This window comes from Mustelus asterias, chromosome 3 (assembly GCF_964213995.1).
Source record: "Mustelus asterias chromosome 3, sMusAst1.hap1.1, whole genome shotgun sequence".
NCBI lineage: Eukaryota > Metazoa > Chordata > Chondrichthyes > Carcharhiniformes > Triakidae > Mustelus > Mustelus asterias.
Genome location: NC_135803.1, coordinates 32,814,643 through 32,829,119, shown reverse-complemented (window position 1 = coordinate 32,829,119; position 14,477 = coordinate 32,814,643). Strand labels below are relative to the sequence as shown.

The 14,477-nt window shown below is 40.5% G+C and overlaps 1 protein-coding gene across 4 annotated transcripts in view; it reads right to left on the bottom strand.

Moving 5' to 3' along the window:
- Nucleotides 1-14,477, bottom strand: part of atp11b (ATPase phospholipid transporting 11B) — a 153,278-nt gene that overhangs the window by 72,570 nt on the left and 66,231 nt on the right. For all 4 annotated transcript variants that reach the window (XM_078206984.1, XM_078206978.1, XM_078206970.1 and 1 more), the window contains exons 15-19: nucleotides 14,212-14,280; nucleotides 13,493-13,566; nucleotides 10,725-10,828; nucleotides 7,197-7,378; nucleotides 2,392-2,595 (exon numbers count right to left, since the gene is read on the bottom strand). In XM_078206984.1, coding sequence (XP_078063110.1) covers nucleotides 2,392-2,595; nucleotides 7,197-7,378; nucleotides 10,725-10,828; nucleotides 13,493-13,566; nucleotides 14,212-14,280 — 633 coding nt within the window. The remainder of the gene's footprint in view (nucleotides 1-2,391; nucleotides 2,596-7,196; nucleotides 7,379-10,724; nucleotides 10,829-13,492; nucleotides 13,567-14,211; nucleotides 14,281-14,477) is intronic.

Sequence of the window (14,477 nt, the reverse complement as noted above, 5' to 3'; positions counted from 1 at the left end):
CCAAACCCTCTTGCCTATCCTTTAAAATCCCTCGTTTGTCACTACCCTGCTGAGCCATACCATTTTTTTAAAATTAAGATATTCCCACTTAGCTTCAACTCTGAGTGACTCCTCATTCCTTTTGATTTCAATCTCCAAGTCACTTTATCCTCTACCCTCCGACTTCACTGCTATTCTGACAACACTATACATCTCCCTCCATAAAAACTCTCTTTTGGCCATCATGTGCCACAATGCAACTGTACCACTCTTCACCCGTGAAAATCCCTACTTGCCCTCACTGTGAGCAATATAATCTTTCTGGTACTGCACCAATCTTTGCTTCCTCAAGTTCAAGAGGCACTTGATCCTGTCTGGCAACAAATTAGTTCAGCTATTAATCTTCAGAACTGGCTCATCACACCAAGCATCGCCAAGTTTTACTCTGGCTTGCGAAAACTGTCCACTACTTCAAGCTCACCCAAAATAGGAAAGATAATCACTGGCCTCTATTTTCCATCACCAACCACCTTGTTAAACCACTTTGTCTAAACTTTCATTGCCCTCCAACAACCAAGTGAAAGGGCACTTTCTTTGTCACCAAGATTGAGACTAACCATCCAGCCACTTCTCCAGAATCCCTACCTTTGCCTTACCCATCAAGCCAAAACTTCCCCTATTTACCCCTGCAATACCCTCACCACATTTTGGTAGTTTCTTTCCTATCTTCTCTCGTGCTCTCTCTGAACTCATCATTTCCAAAAGGTCCACCACTGCTCTATTGAATGCATTCCCACCAAACTGCTGCTGATCCAACTTGCTCGCCAATATTGCAAATGTATTTCTTACCAGATATTGTTCCCCTTCTTTTCAAAACCATCACCACATCACTCCAAAGAAAAATCACCCTCAGTCCCTCTCCCAACAAACCTAACATCCAACCTCCCTCCCTGTTCTGAAGTACTTGTAACATGCTGCTCCTTCCCCAATTTCATGTCCACTTTTCTTGCAGTTACTTGTTGGAACCTCCACAATTAGGTTTCTGCCCATTGTTGCAGTTTAGCTTCGTTGGATTGAAGGAGGACATGCCCCCTTTTTTATGGCACTAACTGCCAGGTAAGTTAAAGGTTCCATTGAAATTACCAGGCCAGGGAGAAGGTAAGTGTCTCAGGTAAGTGGATAGGATTTCGGGGGTGGGTCAGACCTTGGGAGGACGGTCCCATGACGGTGGGAGAAACCCCAATAGGAGATGGTAGGGGTTAATCATAAAGATCTGTTATGTTATAAAAAATTGCCTTTGGGAATAGCATCCACACCAGCCCTATTCCAAAGATCCATGGATCAGATTTTAAGTGGTCTTCTCTGGTGTACAATGTTGCCTGGATGATACTCTAATTACAGGGTCCAGTGAAAAAGAACACTTGAATAATTTAGAAGCAACATTGGAATGTCTTTAAGCACATGGTCTGCACGTCAAGAATGAAAAATGTGACTTTTTCCAAACGTCAGTCCAGTATTTGAATCACGTTATTGATAGTAAAAGCCGACATTGAATCGTCGAATCACTACAGTAAAAAAGGATGCCATTTGGTCCATTGAGACTACACTGACAACAATCCTGTAACCCCACGTATTTACCCTGCTAATCCCCATGACAGTAAGGGGCAATTAAGCATGGCCAATCAATCTAACCCACACATCTTTGGAGTGTGGGAGGAAACCAGAGCAACCAGAGGAAACCCACGCAGACACAGGGAGAATGTACAAACTCCACACAGCCAGTGACCCAAGCGGGAATTGAACTTGGGTCCACAGGTTGGTCTTTTAGTTTCAATTTATACTCTATGCAGTGCAGAGAACATCTCTTCAATAAACTTGTGTGTTACTTTGAATTTGCGTGTGCAAACTACACTTCTTTTTGCTTTAAACTTACAATCCCTAACATAGTTAGGACATTACACTGCCCCAAAATTCTGCAACCCCTATCCTTCACCATCCACTCACCCCTCCTCACTGACCTAAATTAACTCCCAGTCACTCAATACTTCAGATTTAAATTTCTCATGCTTGTGTCCAAATTTCTTCATGGCCTCCCTTTCCTTCCTTAAAGTGCTCTTTGTTTAACTTCTGTCTTTCGATTGGGGGTGATTTTTGTGCAATTATGACTCTGTGAAGTGCCTTGGCTAAGTCTTCTATCTTAATGGTGTTCTATAAATGCAAGTTGTTACTGAAGGACAGAGGATTTGAGGAAACTAGTATATACTGTAAATGTAACTGCCATTAAAACTTAAAATGTACATTATTTAATTATTGATGCATGGTTTTACTAGAATCAATTGACTGCACAATCATAAAATATAGAAGAATTATGCAGCACTGATCCAACAGACCACAGAATGTAAACATGATTACCTTCTATCAAGTATTTCGAGCTGCTCAACACATTCGCTGTCTGATTTCTGATTAGTAAGTTCCAAAATATTCATTGTCCTGTGAAAATGTCCGCTTGATAAACTCACGCTAATTGCAGTTTCCTGTTTATCTCCTGTAAGAACCCAGACTTTGATCCCTGCCAATTTAAGAGCTTCTATTGTTTCTGGAACATTTTCTTGCAATCTGAAACAAGAAATAAGGCATTAAGATGCTTACAGCAAGAAACACTTTATATGTATAATTCATCCGATAGTTAATCAGTAACACTGTCAAAAGTATGCAACTAGATGGACAGCAGCTCAGATATGGGGTCAGCTTTGATACTTCACAGTCAATAGGAACGTTCACAACATATGTTCTGAACTTATACATGTAAAGTATTTATCCAAGGTACTAGAAGGCCAATTACTATACAATCGGACCTGGAATGAGTCCTTTTTTTTTGCATAAAGGAAAATGGGGCAGGTGGAAATTTTACTGCTTTCCATGTCAGTTTTGTTCAAATTGCTGTTGCTTTGGGAATGACATAAGTGCATTAAATAGGCTAGTTCTAATGAATGATTGCTGTCAGGTCATTTGTTTTTAAAAAGAGATAAAATTCAATGTTTAAAGACCAAGGCCCTTGAGGTAGTGCAGTTCCAGGTAAATTAGCTCAACTGGCCATTGAAGAGATGATGTATAAAGAGCACCTGGTAAACTATGGCGTCTCTACCTCAAAAAACTCAAATGGACTTGATTCCTAACTGCTAAGAGAATGTATATATAAAAGAATATTTTTTGATATGCCAGGAAAGCAGGTCAAAAAGGGCACAGGCTCCAATGTATGAAAACCATATTTAAGGCAGACATAAGTAAGTATTGCTCAGTGGAACAATTGAGATAGGTTGTCAGGAAAATTGGTTGAAGCAAGGATATAGATTCATTTAACTGACAGGTGGACACTGTGCTGAGAGGATGACAGAATAGGAATCCTCTATGGATGAAATAAATAGACCTGGGAGTCCTTTCACTGGAACTCTGAGTAAATACAGTGCTATTTTCATCAACAATTAAGTTAATTGTGTGATCAACATTTTTATTTAAGAAGTTCTGTATCGCAAAAGAACACACACTCAATCTCATAAATTGAGGTGAACAGTTCTTCTCAAATTAATATACTTTACATGTTGGTGTAAAGCCTGTGGTTGTGACCAGCAGAATCCTATGATGCATGATCAGGTTACAATAAATGGGGCCAAAATATTGAAATATATTGAAGATGTTATGTCCAAATCACTAGACAGCTAAAAACTTAAGTTTTAAGCCTCAATAAAATGTGTTTCACTTTACAGAATCAAAATATAGCTCATAACAGTACCAACGTCCAAACGTTTATGTGCTCAAATCATGTGTAGTATCATTATCATCTGACTTACTATCAAATGTTTGGTACAACTAAAATCAATTTTAAAATAAAACATAAGAATAGATTACTTACAATGAAGAGTCTTCATCATTGTATGATCAAAGTTCAAAATCTAGGCACAATCAGGAATTGCTGTTATCTCACAGGGGAAGTTACCAGGAAACATTGTCACTTGAACTTCATGTTCTGGGAGTCTTGTAACCTCGTCTCCAACCCTTATGTATCACAGCATCACTTTGAAACAGGCCTTCACTCCTCTGTCTGGCAAAGGCAGCAATTAAACCTGCAGGGCCACCAAGAGCACTAACATTTTACAGTTATAAATAACTGTTAAAAGGAAAATTGGGGTTGGCCAGGAGGGTGCTTTACATGTGGAGGCTAAAGCTCAAAGAATGAGGAAGCCTTCACCTAAAGCGAGTAACTACAATTTCCTTTTTATTTGTTCATCCTGCACATATGGTAATTTTTCAAAGTAGTAGCATCCCCGAGAAACTGAATTTTCAGATCATCTTGAAGGTTCACTGAGCCTTCTGGACAAAAATGATTTGTGACAGCATACAAGCTGCTCCAGGCAACAAGCTTAGAAATAAAAGACAGATTTGCATTTATACAGCACTTTTCACGACTACTGGAAGTCTCAAAGTGCTTCACAGCCGAAGTGTAGTCACTGTAGCAATAAGAGACTTTGAAGGAAGTCTGCACAAATTGGCCCATCAAGGGACCAGCGCACACACTAAGTGAGCTTCATTCTAGATGGCTCTGCTTTGGCACATAATATAAAGCGATACAGTCAACGATCTAGTTTGCTGACTTATTTAATAATCAACTAATTAATTAAATATAATAAATATTTAAAATATTTCATAATTGTCTGAACTTATAAAGCTCTTTCATCCTATTTGTTGACCTAGCCACAAAAGCCAAGTGGTATTTTCTTTCATGAGAGGAAATGTTAGATGATTAACAAAACTTGATCAGTATAATTTTCAGAAATTGGTAAACAAAAAAATGATTTTAAGCAGAGATGGAAATTTAACCTTTATCCATCTGTCAAATAAGGCAGGTCTACCAATCACTAGACTTTGGTGTTTATTTTGAAGGCTGGCAAAGCAATAGTCCTCGAGAGGTTTCACAAGCTCAAGAGTTGATAAAAACTTTACTTGAGCTTTTATCCCAACAAGTTAAAATGCCAGGGTCAAACTAAGAATTTATCAAACATACTAAATTGTAAATATTAATTGGATCAAGTGAAATGCTGTACTATTACAGTATCTGCCAGACACAAATCTCAGGCAAAAATGATAGCTGTGTGAGCTCCAAATGAATTTGGAGAAACTCTAGCAAAAGAAATATTGGCATATCGCCCTGCATATTTATACTGATCATTTGATGAATGCGTGAAGCAATTCAAGGAGTTGCAAAGTTTCCATGTGGAATTATTCGTAGCGACCAGCAATATTGTTATGAATGATTGTTGGATATCCAACAGATAAAAGCCATGCATTTGAAGAACCATGCTGATAACTACATTTCCTCTGTGTGACTTGTTCCATCCTCACTAGAGCCTCACCGAACAGACCGCTAATCTCAACAACTCTACTTGGGATGAGTCCTCCTTTGTCACCCTATACACATACATATTACAGATACCAATGTCCATCACGAACCATCAGCATCCTTGTTTAGATTCCAGAGTACAGATTTTGTGGTCTGGACAGGTTTGAAAAAAAAAGACACTTTCGTCTAAAGGAACCTCAATTCTGAAAGAAACCAAGTGTAACAAGTTTCTAATCAGCGCTTTGGTCAATGACATTGACATCTGCTTTGTCAATAATTGTTAGTGTCACTGAGTTGGTACCAGAGTCAAAGTCCATTCAGTGCAGATTTAGTGGAGAGGTCAATGTGGATGAAAGTTGTTTGAGAGAAGCCAGTACTCTGAATGGGGCCAATGACTGCATCAACGGTGGTAATGCCTTGTCTGTCAAAAGACTGGGATGTATTGGTCATTCTACCATTGCCAGCACCTAAATCTAAAAGGTTAATTTGCGGCATGATTAAAGGCAATTTTGAGGAACGTTGTACCTTTTCTTCAGTCATGAAAATTAATGAAAACACAATTGAAATGATGCAGCAATCCTGTAAATTCTCCTCATTCACACTCGATTTCTCGCTTGCACCTGGGAACAGGAGATGCTTTATTCTATTGAATATCCCCTTGTGAGAGTTTAACTTGGATTATCTGGATGCCAGAAATGATTTTATTAAGCCAATTATGTTCTACTTTCGAAATAAATCTGGAATAATTGTGGGTGTCTCTCACAAGGAAGGCCAGTGGCATCTGACAAAAAATGTGAAGCCAACACCAATTAGCAGTTTGGCATAATCTAGAGTTAGGTTGGTCAACAGAGCCTCTTAAGTTTTGAAAAATAGTTCATCAAAACTTTAAAAAAGGATCATTGCTGCGTTCTTAAAGTTTAGAAAGAGACTAAATTCTATTGAGCAACTGAAAATAATACAGGAAAAGATGGGAAGCTGCCTATTGCCTCAAAAAGGAAAAAGAAAACAACACTTGCCTCTTCAGCAATGCTGTGTTATAGGATGGGGAAAGGCCATCTCACCTGAACAGTATAATATTCTTAATAGCAATTCCTGATTGTACATGGAGGCTGAATGAGTTTTAAAAAGCAGAATCCACATCAGGAACTGGTGGTTAACATGTCACTCCTTTCTCTAGTAATGTGTCAGTGCTAGCTTGACTTCTTTTCTGAAAGCCACCACTTCCTGATGTGTTCCTTACCTTCACATTTGCACATGCAGCATGGTTGATGATAAGGAAAACATACAACGTACAAACCTGAATTTCAATTCAAAAACAACCTAAATATCCTACTATTTTGTTAAACCTCGGATTTCCGTTAATGCAATTTGAGTGAGGATAGGTAGAACTGCGTTCATTTCCAGTTTAAGATTAAATGCACCAAAAGAACAAGAAACCCATTATACATTCTTAAATTGCAATAAAACAAATAATTGGATTGATAAAAATGCATTAAGCAACTATTGGTTCCAGTACATTTCAGAGATTACATTGAAACTAGCTTAAAAAAAGAGAGCCAGATTGTCATTATAAATTACAAAATGCATCAAAAGAGAGATGGTTGACAGCTTCAAAAAAGAAACAATAGTTTCCGCCTTCTCGATCAATCAGAAGTATCCACAGCATAAAAATTTAATTCTGTAGATTACAGTTCTCAATAATTATTTCATTAAATTAGACGTTTCATATTAACTTATTCACACAATTTATAACTTCATGGCAAAATGAAAGAATTCATAGATATCTAACTGGAGTAACAATAACGACAAAGCATGAACATACTTGTCTTCAACACCAGAAACTCCCACCAGGTGCAGGTCTCTCTCAATAAAATTGAAAACATTTGCTACTTCTTGTTCTCGGTGGTGCAGAGATGTCCTGGCTTCAAGCAGCCGAGATGATATTTCCTCATAATCTTTGTTGCTTAAATACTTGCATGCTATGCAGAGCGTTCGCAGTCCTTTCTAGAAAAAATATGCAAAATCTGTGATTTCTATAGCATCTTGTGTATCCTAAGTGTGTTCAGAAAACATTGCATAGCGAACGAGGTACTTACGTTTTGGATTTATTTTATTAATTCGTGGGACATGGGTGTCGCTGGTTGGCCGGCATTTATTGCCCATCCCTAGTTGCCCAAGGGCAGTTGAGAGTCAAACACATTGCTGTGGCTCTGGAGTCAATTGCAGGCCAGACCAGGTAAGGACAATAGATTTTGTTCCTCAAAGGACATTAGTGAACCAGATGGGTTTTTCCCACAATTGACAATGGTTTCATGGTCATCAGTAGATTCTCAATTCCAGATTTGTTTTAGTTGAATTTAAATTCCACCATCTGCTGTGGTGGGATTTGAACCTGGGCCCCCAGAACATTAGCTGAGTTTCTGGATTAATAGTCTAGCGGTAATACCACGAGGCCACTGCCTCCCTATATTATAGTCATTGTTATGTAGGGAGAAGCAGCATTCAACTGTGCACAGTAATGTCCCATACTTAGCATAGGCTGGTCTTTGCGGACAACAGCAAAGCAACAGTGCTTGCCATTAACTTCAAAAAGTTGCCTATCCAATGATCTGTGTGGTGCAGATTTCCCTTTCCCTGATGGCAGTTTAATCCTCATGCCTTGTTAAAGAGATTTCTTGGTGTACAGCAGCGATGTCAGTAAGCCGTCAAGCACTTTGAAGAATCCAAACACAGCAAACCAGGGAGTTAAAAGCACTTAAGCCTTCATATTTAAATTTTCAAATAGTGAAATAAATGATAGCAGTTGAATTAAAATAGAAACCAAAATGAAAGCAAACAATATTCTGTTCTAAAAAAGAGAAAGGAAAACGATAAAATGAAGACTTTTAACAGTAATTATGAAGTTAGTACACTGTTAAAAACCCCGTTGCACTTCATTCAATAAGGTGCAACTTTTTCCAAGGGCTTTAACTGCAAGACTTACAATGCAAGAGTGGAAATTCTCACTGATTTAAGGTTGTCCATTGATTGTACTTTGGAGAAGTATAGAATCTCACTGACAGACTTTTGGGTTTCAACATCATTTTCAGACTCTAAATACGGATTTCAATTTAATTCAGCCATGGCATTCAGGATCCCGTTTGCTGCTTTAGCTAGTGACAAATGTGGACATGATGATGATCCACACACTCTCAAAGGAAAGATTATTTAAAGGGTCCCAGGGAGAATCAGAAAGGCTGAAGCAGGCCGAATAAGAGAGGATGGCATCAAGACATTGGAAGACCGTCCCCCAATTATTTGCCTCTTCCTTGGAGCTCATGCTCGAGGCAGTGAGGTACAGAAACGATGTGTTGCCTCCAATGGACAGAAGAAAGAGGCCAGCCAGTCAAAAGGAAACGGGTATGGCTGGAGATCATTAAAGTAATGAGCAGCAGGAGTGTGGTCACTTGCAGATGGGAGCAGTGTCTCAATGCACAAAAGATTTAGTAATCTGATAAAGGCAGGAAAGGCAATGGCTTAACACTTAAGGTGCTAAACACTACATTCCGACTTCCCGAGCATTGTCCTGCATAATACTGCTCAGGCTAACAATGTCTTTCAGCTCCACTCATTCCTGTCTCTCCACACGCAATTCCATGCCAAAACTTTCACACACCCTCATCTTACTTGTGTCTCACTCCCACGCTTCACAAATAATTCCCCAAGAATGTTCTCAACCCATCCTGCCCACTGGGGGTGGCATGGTGGCACAGTGATTAGCGCTGCTGCCTCAGTGCCAGGGACCTGGGTTCGATTCCCGGCTTGGGTCACTGTCTGTGAGTCTGCACGTTTGCCCTGCGTCTAAGAGAGTTTCCTCTGGGGGCTCCGGTTTCCTTCACAGTCCAAAAGATGCGTTGGTTAGGTGCATTGACCATGCTAAATTCTCCCTCAGTGTATCCGAACAGGCACCGGAGTGTGGCGACTAGGGGATTTTCACAGTAACTTCATTGCAGTGTTAATGTAAGCCTACTTGTGACACTAATAAATAAAAAAAATTACTTCTACACTAAGAGAAAACAGAATTATGACTGTAGAAAAGACAGAATAACTTCAGCAAAAGCCATAGGACCATGGGTAGACCTGCAGTTGTTAACACGTTGGCAGCTGTAAAGAACCAGGCCTTGGACATCAGCAGGGTGGCATAGTCCATGGGCATAGATGATGGAAAAACTGAGGTTGCCCACATACCTGGTGACACCATGATGTGCAATGTGCCAATTGGCATAGGGTCAGACAGATTAGGGAATTAAATAAGCGGTTCAAAGAGTGGTGTAGGAAGAAGGGGTTTCGATTCATTGGGCATCAGGTACTCACCATATCTCCATTCCTTCACTGTCTCTGTGTCAAAGCCCTGGGAACTCCCACCCTAACAGCTCTGTGGGTGTTCCTACAAAACATGATCTACAGTTGTTTAAGGAGACAGCTCACCATCACCTTTTCAAGGGAAATTAGGAATGGGCAATAAATGTTGGTCTAGCCAGCAAGTGCTGGATTATCCAACAAACAAAAAGTTTAGGGAAAAATGAGTTATTCCTTGGGATGGGCTTCAGCTGAGTACTGAACAAATGGAGCCTGCTCAGCCATTTAATAAGATTATGGCTGATCTGACTGCAACCTCAACTTGACATTTCACTCCCTGGCTAACAGTTCCAAAGGCCTCTTGATTGTCATGTTTGTTCAGTCAATGATGCCCTGTATCTGTGGAAATCCAGTTACTCAGTATATCCCAAGAGCTTACTGAGTCCGACTGGCTTGAGTCAGTTTCACAGTGGACAAAAATGGCAGTGGCAGTCTTCATAAATAAGACATTGGTCACTGGGGAGATACACTTGTGGCAATGGATTGTCAGAGCCTGGAGATGTAATCAGAGGCTCTCTGTAACATCCAGATGTAAAGGAATTCAGAGCTATGGTGACCTCAACAACCACTGGCGATGCATGCCCACTTGGAAGGAGGTCTTGACAAAAAGTGCATAACTGCACCAGCAGCCAGAGAAATAATCCATCAACTAACTTAGTAGTTTGCAATCTCTTTATATAACATTAACAGAAGTCCTCCATACCATTCGACACATGTTTAGCTGGTTACTTATCTTCAAAAATAGCACCATCAACACCTACTCAGGGGACTGTCCTTTGTGTGCTACTGGAGATCATTAGGTTTGTGAGTATAGCTCTTTACCAAGATGGTGTCAGATGTATGCATGCATCTTGAACTCCATTTGAATGTTAGGAGACCAAGTAGCACCCAAAAAAGGATGCTGCACAGCTAATTTATCTCCCATGATTCTACAAACAAATATATCACTTACCATAGCAAGTTCATCCACGTGTGCGCTAATTGTAGGTATTTCCCCAGATATGGCTAATGGGAGGATGGAAGATTCTGCTCCTTTAGTCAACATCAATCTCTTTCCTGAAACAATCATATATTATGAATCCTCAATGATTAAAGAAACATTTACAATCGAAAAAAGAAACATTATTTACATCTAAATTTGTTGAAAAAGTATATTTTTTTCATTCATTACAATATTCAATGCATGTAACTAATTTCAAAGAACTTATTGCTCCACAAACAACTTTCCGGCCTGGATTTTCCGACCGCTGGGTGCATGTACTCAACAGGTCAGGAAGCGGGCATGAAATGCGTTCCCAGCTATAATCAGCTCCAGAGCGCAATTTCACACTGCCTGGCCAATTAAAAACCATCCTGTGAAAGGCGCAGTGTTGCCGGGAGGCCCAGACATCTTCAACTGCTTCATCAATGACCTTCCTTCCATCATTAGGTCAGAAATGGGGATGTTCACAGATGACTGCACAATGTTCAGCACCATTCATGACTCCTCATATATTGAAACAGATCTTGTCCAAATGTAGCAAAATCTGGATAATATCCAGGCATGGGCTAGGTGCAAGTAACATTCGCACCTGATAAATGCCAGACAATGATCGTCTCCAACAAGAGGGGATCTAACCATCGTCCCTTGATAGTCAATGGCAATACCATCGCCGAATCCCCCACTATCAACACCCTGGGGGTTACCATTGTCCAGAAACAGGTCAAACTCTAGGAATCCTACATCAAGTAACTCACCTCCTGACTCCCCAGAGTCTGTCCACCGTTTACAAGGCACAAGTCAGGTGTGTAATGGAATACTTTCCACTTGCCCGGATGAGTGTAGCTCCAACACTGCTCAAGAAGCTGTACACCATCCAGGACAAAGCAGCCTGCATAATCGCTACTGCTTCGACAAACATCCAATCCCCCTACCACCAATAAACAGTGGCAGCCGTGTATATCATCTACAAGATGCACTGCAAGAACACATCAAGGTTCCTTAGACAGCACTTTCCAAACCCATGATCACTACCATCTAGAAGGACAAGAGTAGCCGATATATAGGAACACCACCACCTAGCGATTCCCTCAGGTCATTCACTATCCTGATTTGGAAATATATTGCCGTTCCTTCGCTATCGCAAGGTCAAAGTCCTGGAACTCCCTTCCCAGCAGCATTGTGAATATAGGGAATATAGCAGCTCAGCACCACCTTCTCAAGGGCCACTAGGGATGGGAAATAAATACTGGCCTAGCCAGTGACACCAACATTTCATAAATACATTGAAGAAAGAGTGTGAGTGCCGAGAGGGGCGTAGCTGCTGAGGAATTGTCTCAGGGAGCTGTATAAAATAAATAGCACTGGACAAGCTATATAAAGTTTGTCTAGGCAGCACATTTAAACACTAACTGTGGTCCCCAGAGGGCTATTTAAATTTTATTGCAGCCTGGACAGCCTGGATTGATCAATTGGCCCGCCTGACAACTGTAGAAGTAGACGGGCCACATGAAATTGTGTTCCACTAGCCCCTCATTGGGCTATATTGCTTGCTTGAGTGTCATAGATTCATAGAATCCCTACAGTGCAGGAGGAGGCCATTGAGCCCATCAAGCCAGCACCGACAACAATCCCACCCAAGCCCTACTCCTGTAACCCCACATATTTACCCCGCTAGTCCCCCCGACACTAAGGGGCAATTTAACATGGCCAATCCACCTAACCTGCACATTTTTGGATGTGGGAGGAAACCCAAACATAGACGGGAGAACATGCAAAGTCCACACAGACAGTGACCTGAGGCTGGAATTGAACCCGGATCCCTGGCACTGTAAAACAGCAGTGCCAACCAATTTGCCAGCGTGCCGAGTGTCGGTGGGCACATTTCTGACTCTCACATGTCTCTGCCCACCGAAATATTGCTCGAGTGTGCAATGACATCAAGACGCATGTCTGCTGTCTACTTGTATGATTTCACATGCTTTTGGATTGGGTGTGTGCCAGCCCGAGCAATGTAAAACTCTGGCCTATAACTTTAACAGTAGCAAAATATGTTTTTTCCAATCGCAAACATATTTTGAAAATCATTAAGTAGATTACCAGACCAAAATTCATAACTATCTGATGCGTATGTGTTTGCATAGTTTCTAAATTGACTGGGGAGAAAAAAATCATTTTTATCAAAAGGTGCTTTTTAATTCAGTGCCACGTTAGTGCTGCCAGCTCCTAATGCATAGTTGGCTAATTCATCAGCAGCCCTCCTTCATCGATTACACTTTTGCTGTTTTATCTACAGTTCATCACCTGTATTAATTGATTCTTCTACTTATCTGCTAACTAATAAAGTTAATTTTTATGTTTTAAGCTTTCTTTACGTGCACACATTTGTTATACATTATAAATGTGGCACCAGTGGCACAGTGGTTAGCACTGCTGCCTCACCCGCCAGGGACCCGGGTTCGATTCCCAGTTTGGGTCACTGTCTGTGCAGAGTCTGCATGTTCTCTCCATGTCTGCATGCGTTTCTTCCGGTTTCCTCCCACAGTCCAGAAGACGGCTGGTTAGGTGCAATGGCCATTCTAAATTCTCCCTCGGTGTACCCGAACAGGCGTCAGAGCGTGGCGACTAGGGGACTTTCACAGTAACTTCATTGCAGTGTTAATGTAAACCTACTTTTAATAAATGTGAATCTTAAATTCATCTTAAATTCTTGTGGGGTTAGGATGTGTTTATTAATGTACCTTGTGGTGTTTTAACAATTACACTCATTCGCCTACGATCCGCATCAAATTCTAAAACCTGTAGAAGCTCGTATCTGTAGAAAAGGAAGAAGAAAAAAAATTGTATGCATCTAAAGGAGCTTTTAAACCGATAACCAAAGTGTTACAATTATATCTGAGACCTGTATTTTTCAGTATCTGTGTGGCATGTGGCATATACCCCAATACATTAACTTCATTTCAGTCATGGAGACTAAATAACTTGCCCCAGATGCTGCAACAGGAACATGGAAAGCAGCAGAAACCATAGGGCATACAGTACTCATGAATGACTTCATGTGTCTTGGTCTGGTAATTATGATCAATACTCAGGTTGCATTTACACTGCAAGTGCAGCACTAATGCAAGTGCAATTGCTTAGCACCAACACTACAGCTGCATTGCAAATGTGCACTTAAATACATCAGCAAACAGCAGTGATGGGTAGGAGAACCCCAAAAGCCACTGAGGCTCACTATCCTGGCTTACACGTGAAGAATGGCCAACTGAACTGGACAGCAGAAAGAAGGTGACATCAATGGAATCATAGCTCAATGCATGGCTGCATATTCAAGACCCAAGGGGGAAAGGAAAATCAGTGAGAAAGAGAAAAAAAACATTTCTAGCTTTCTTTTAAAGGCCCAAATTTAAAGTTGTTGCAATTATTCCCTTCCACAAGACCGGGCACACTGTGTGGTTACCTTTCATCTGTTCCAAAGACGTTAAGAAAGATGCTGTCCTCACTGGATCCTACAAACGTCACCCCAAGCCTGCATGAAGGAAAACAAATCTAAAATTAATTGTCAAAACAGAAAGCGTTACGACACAATCCAACAAAGAGGTCTGTGAAAAGCTTTACTATGGATTCATTTTAGAAAGAGATATGCAAGTTTTGTTGCTCAGCCAAAGGAGGTCTAATATTTTAAATTTGTGCTGCACCAGATTAATTATCGGTTCAAAAGGAAAT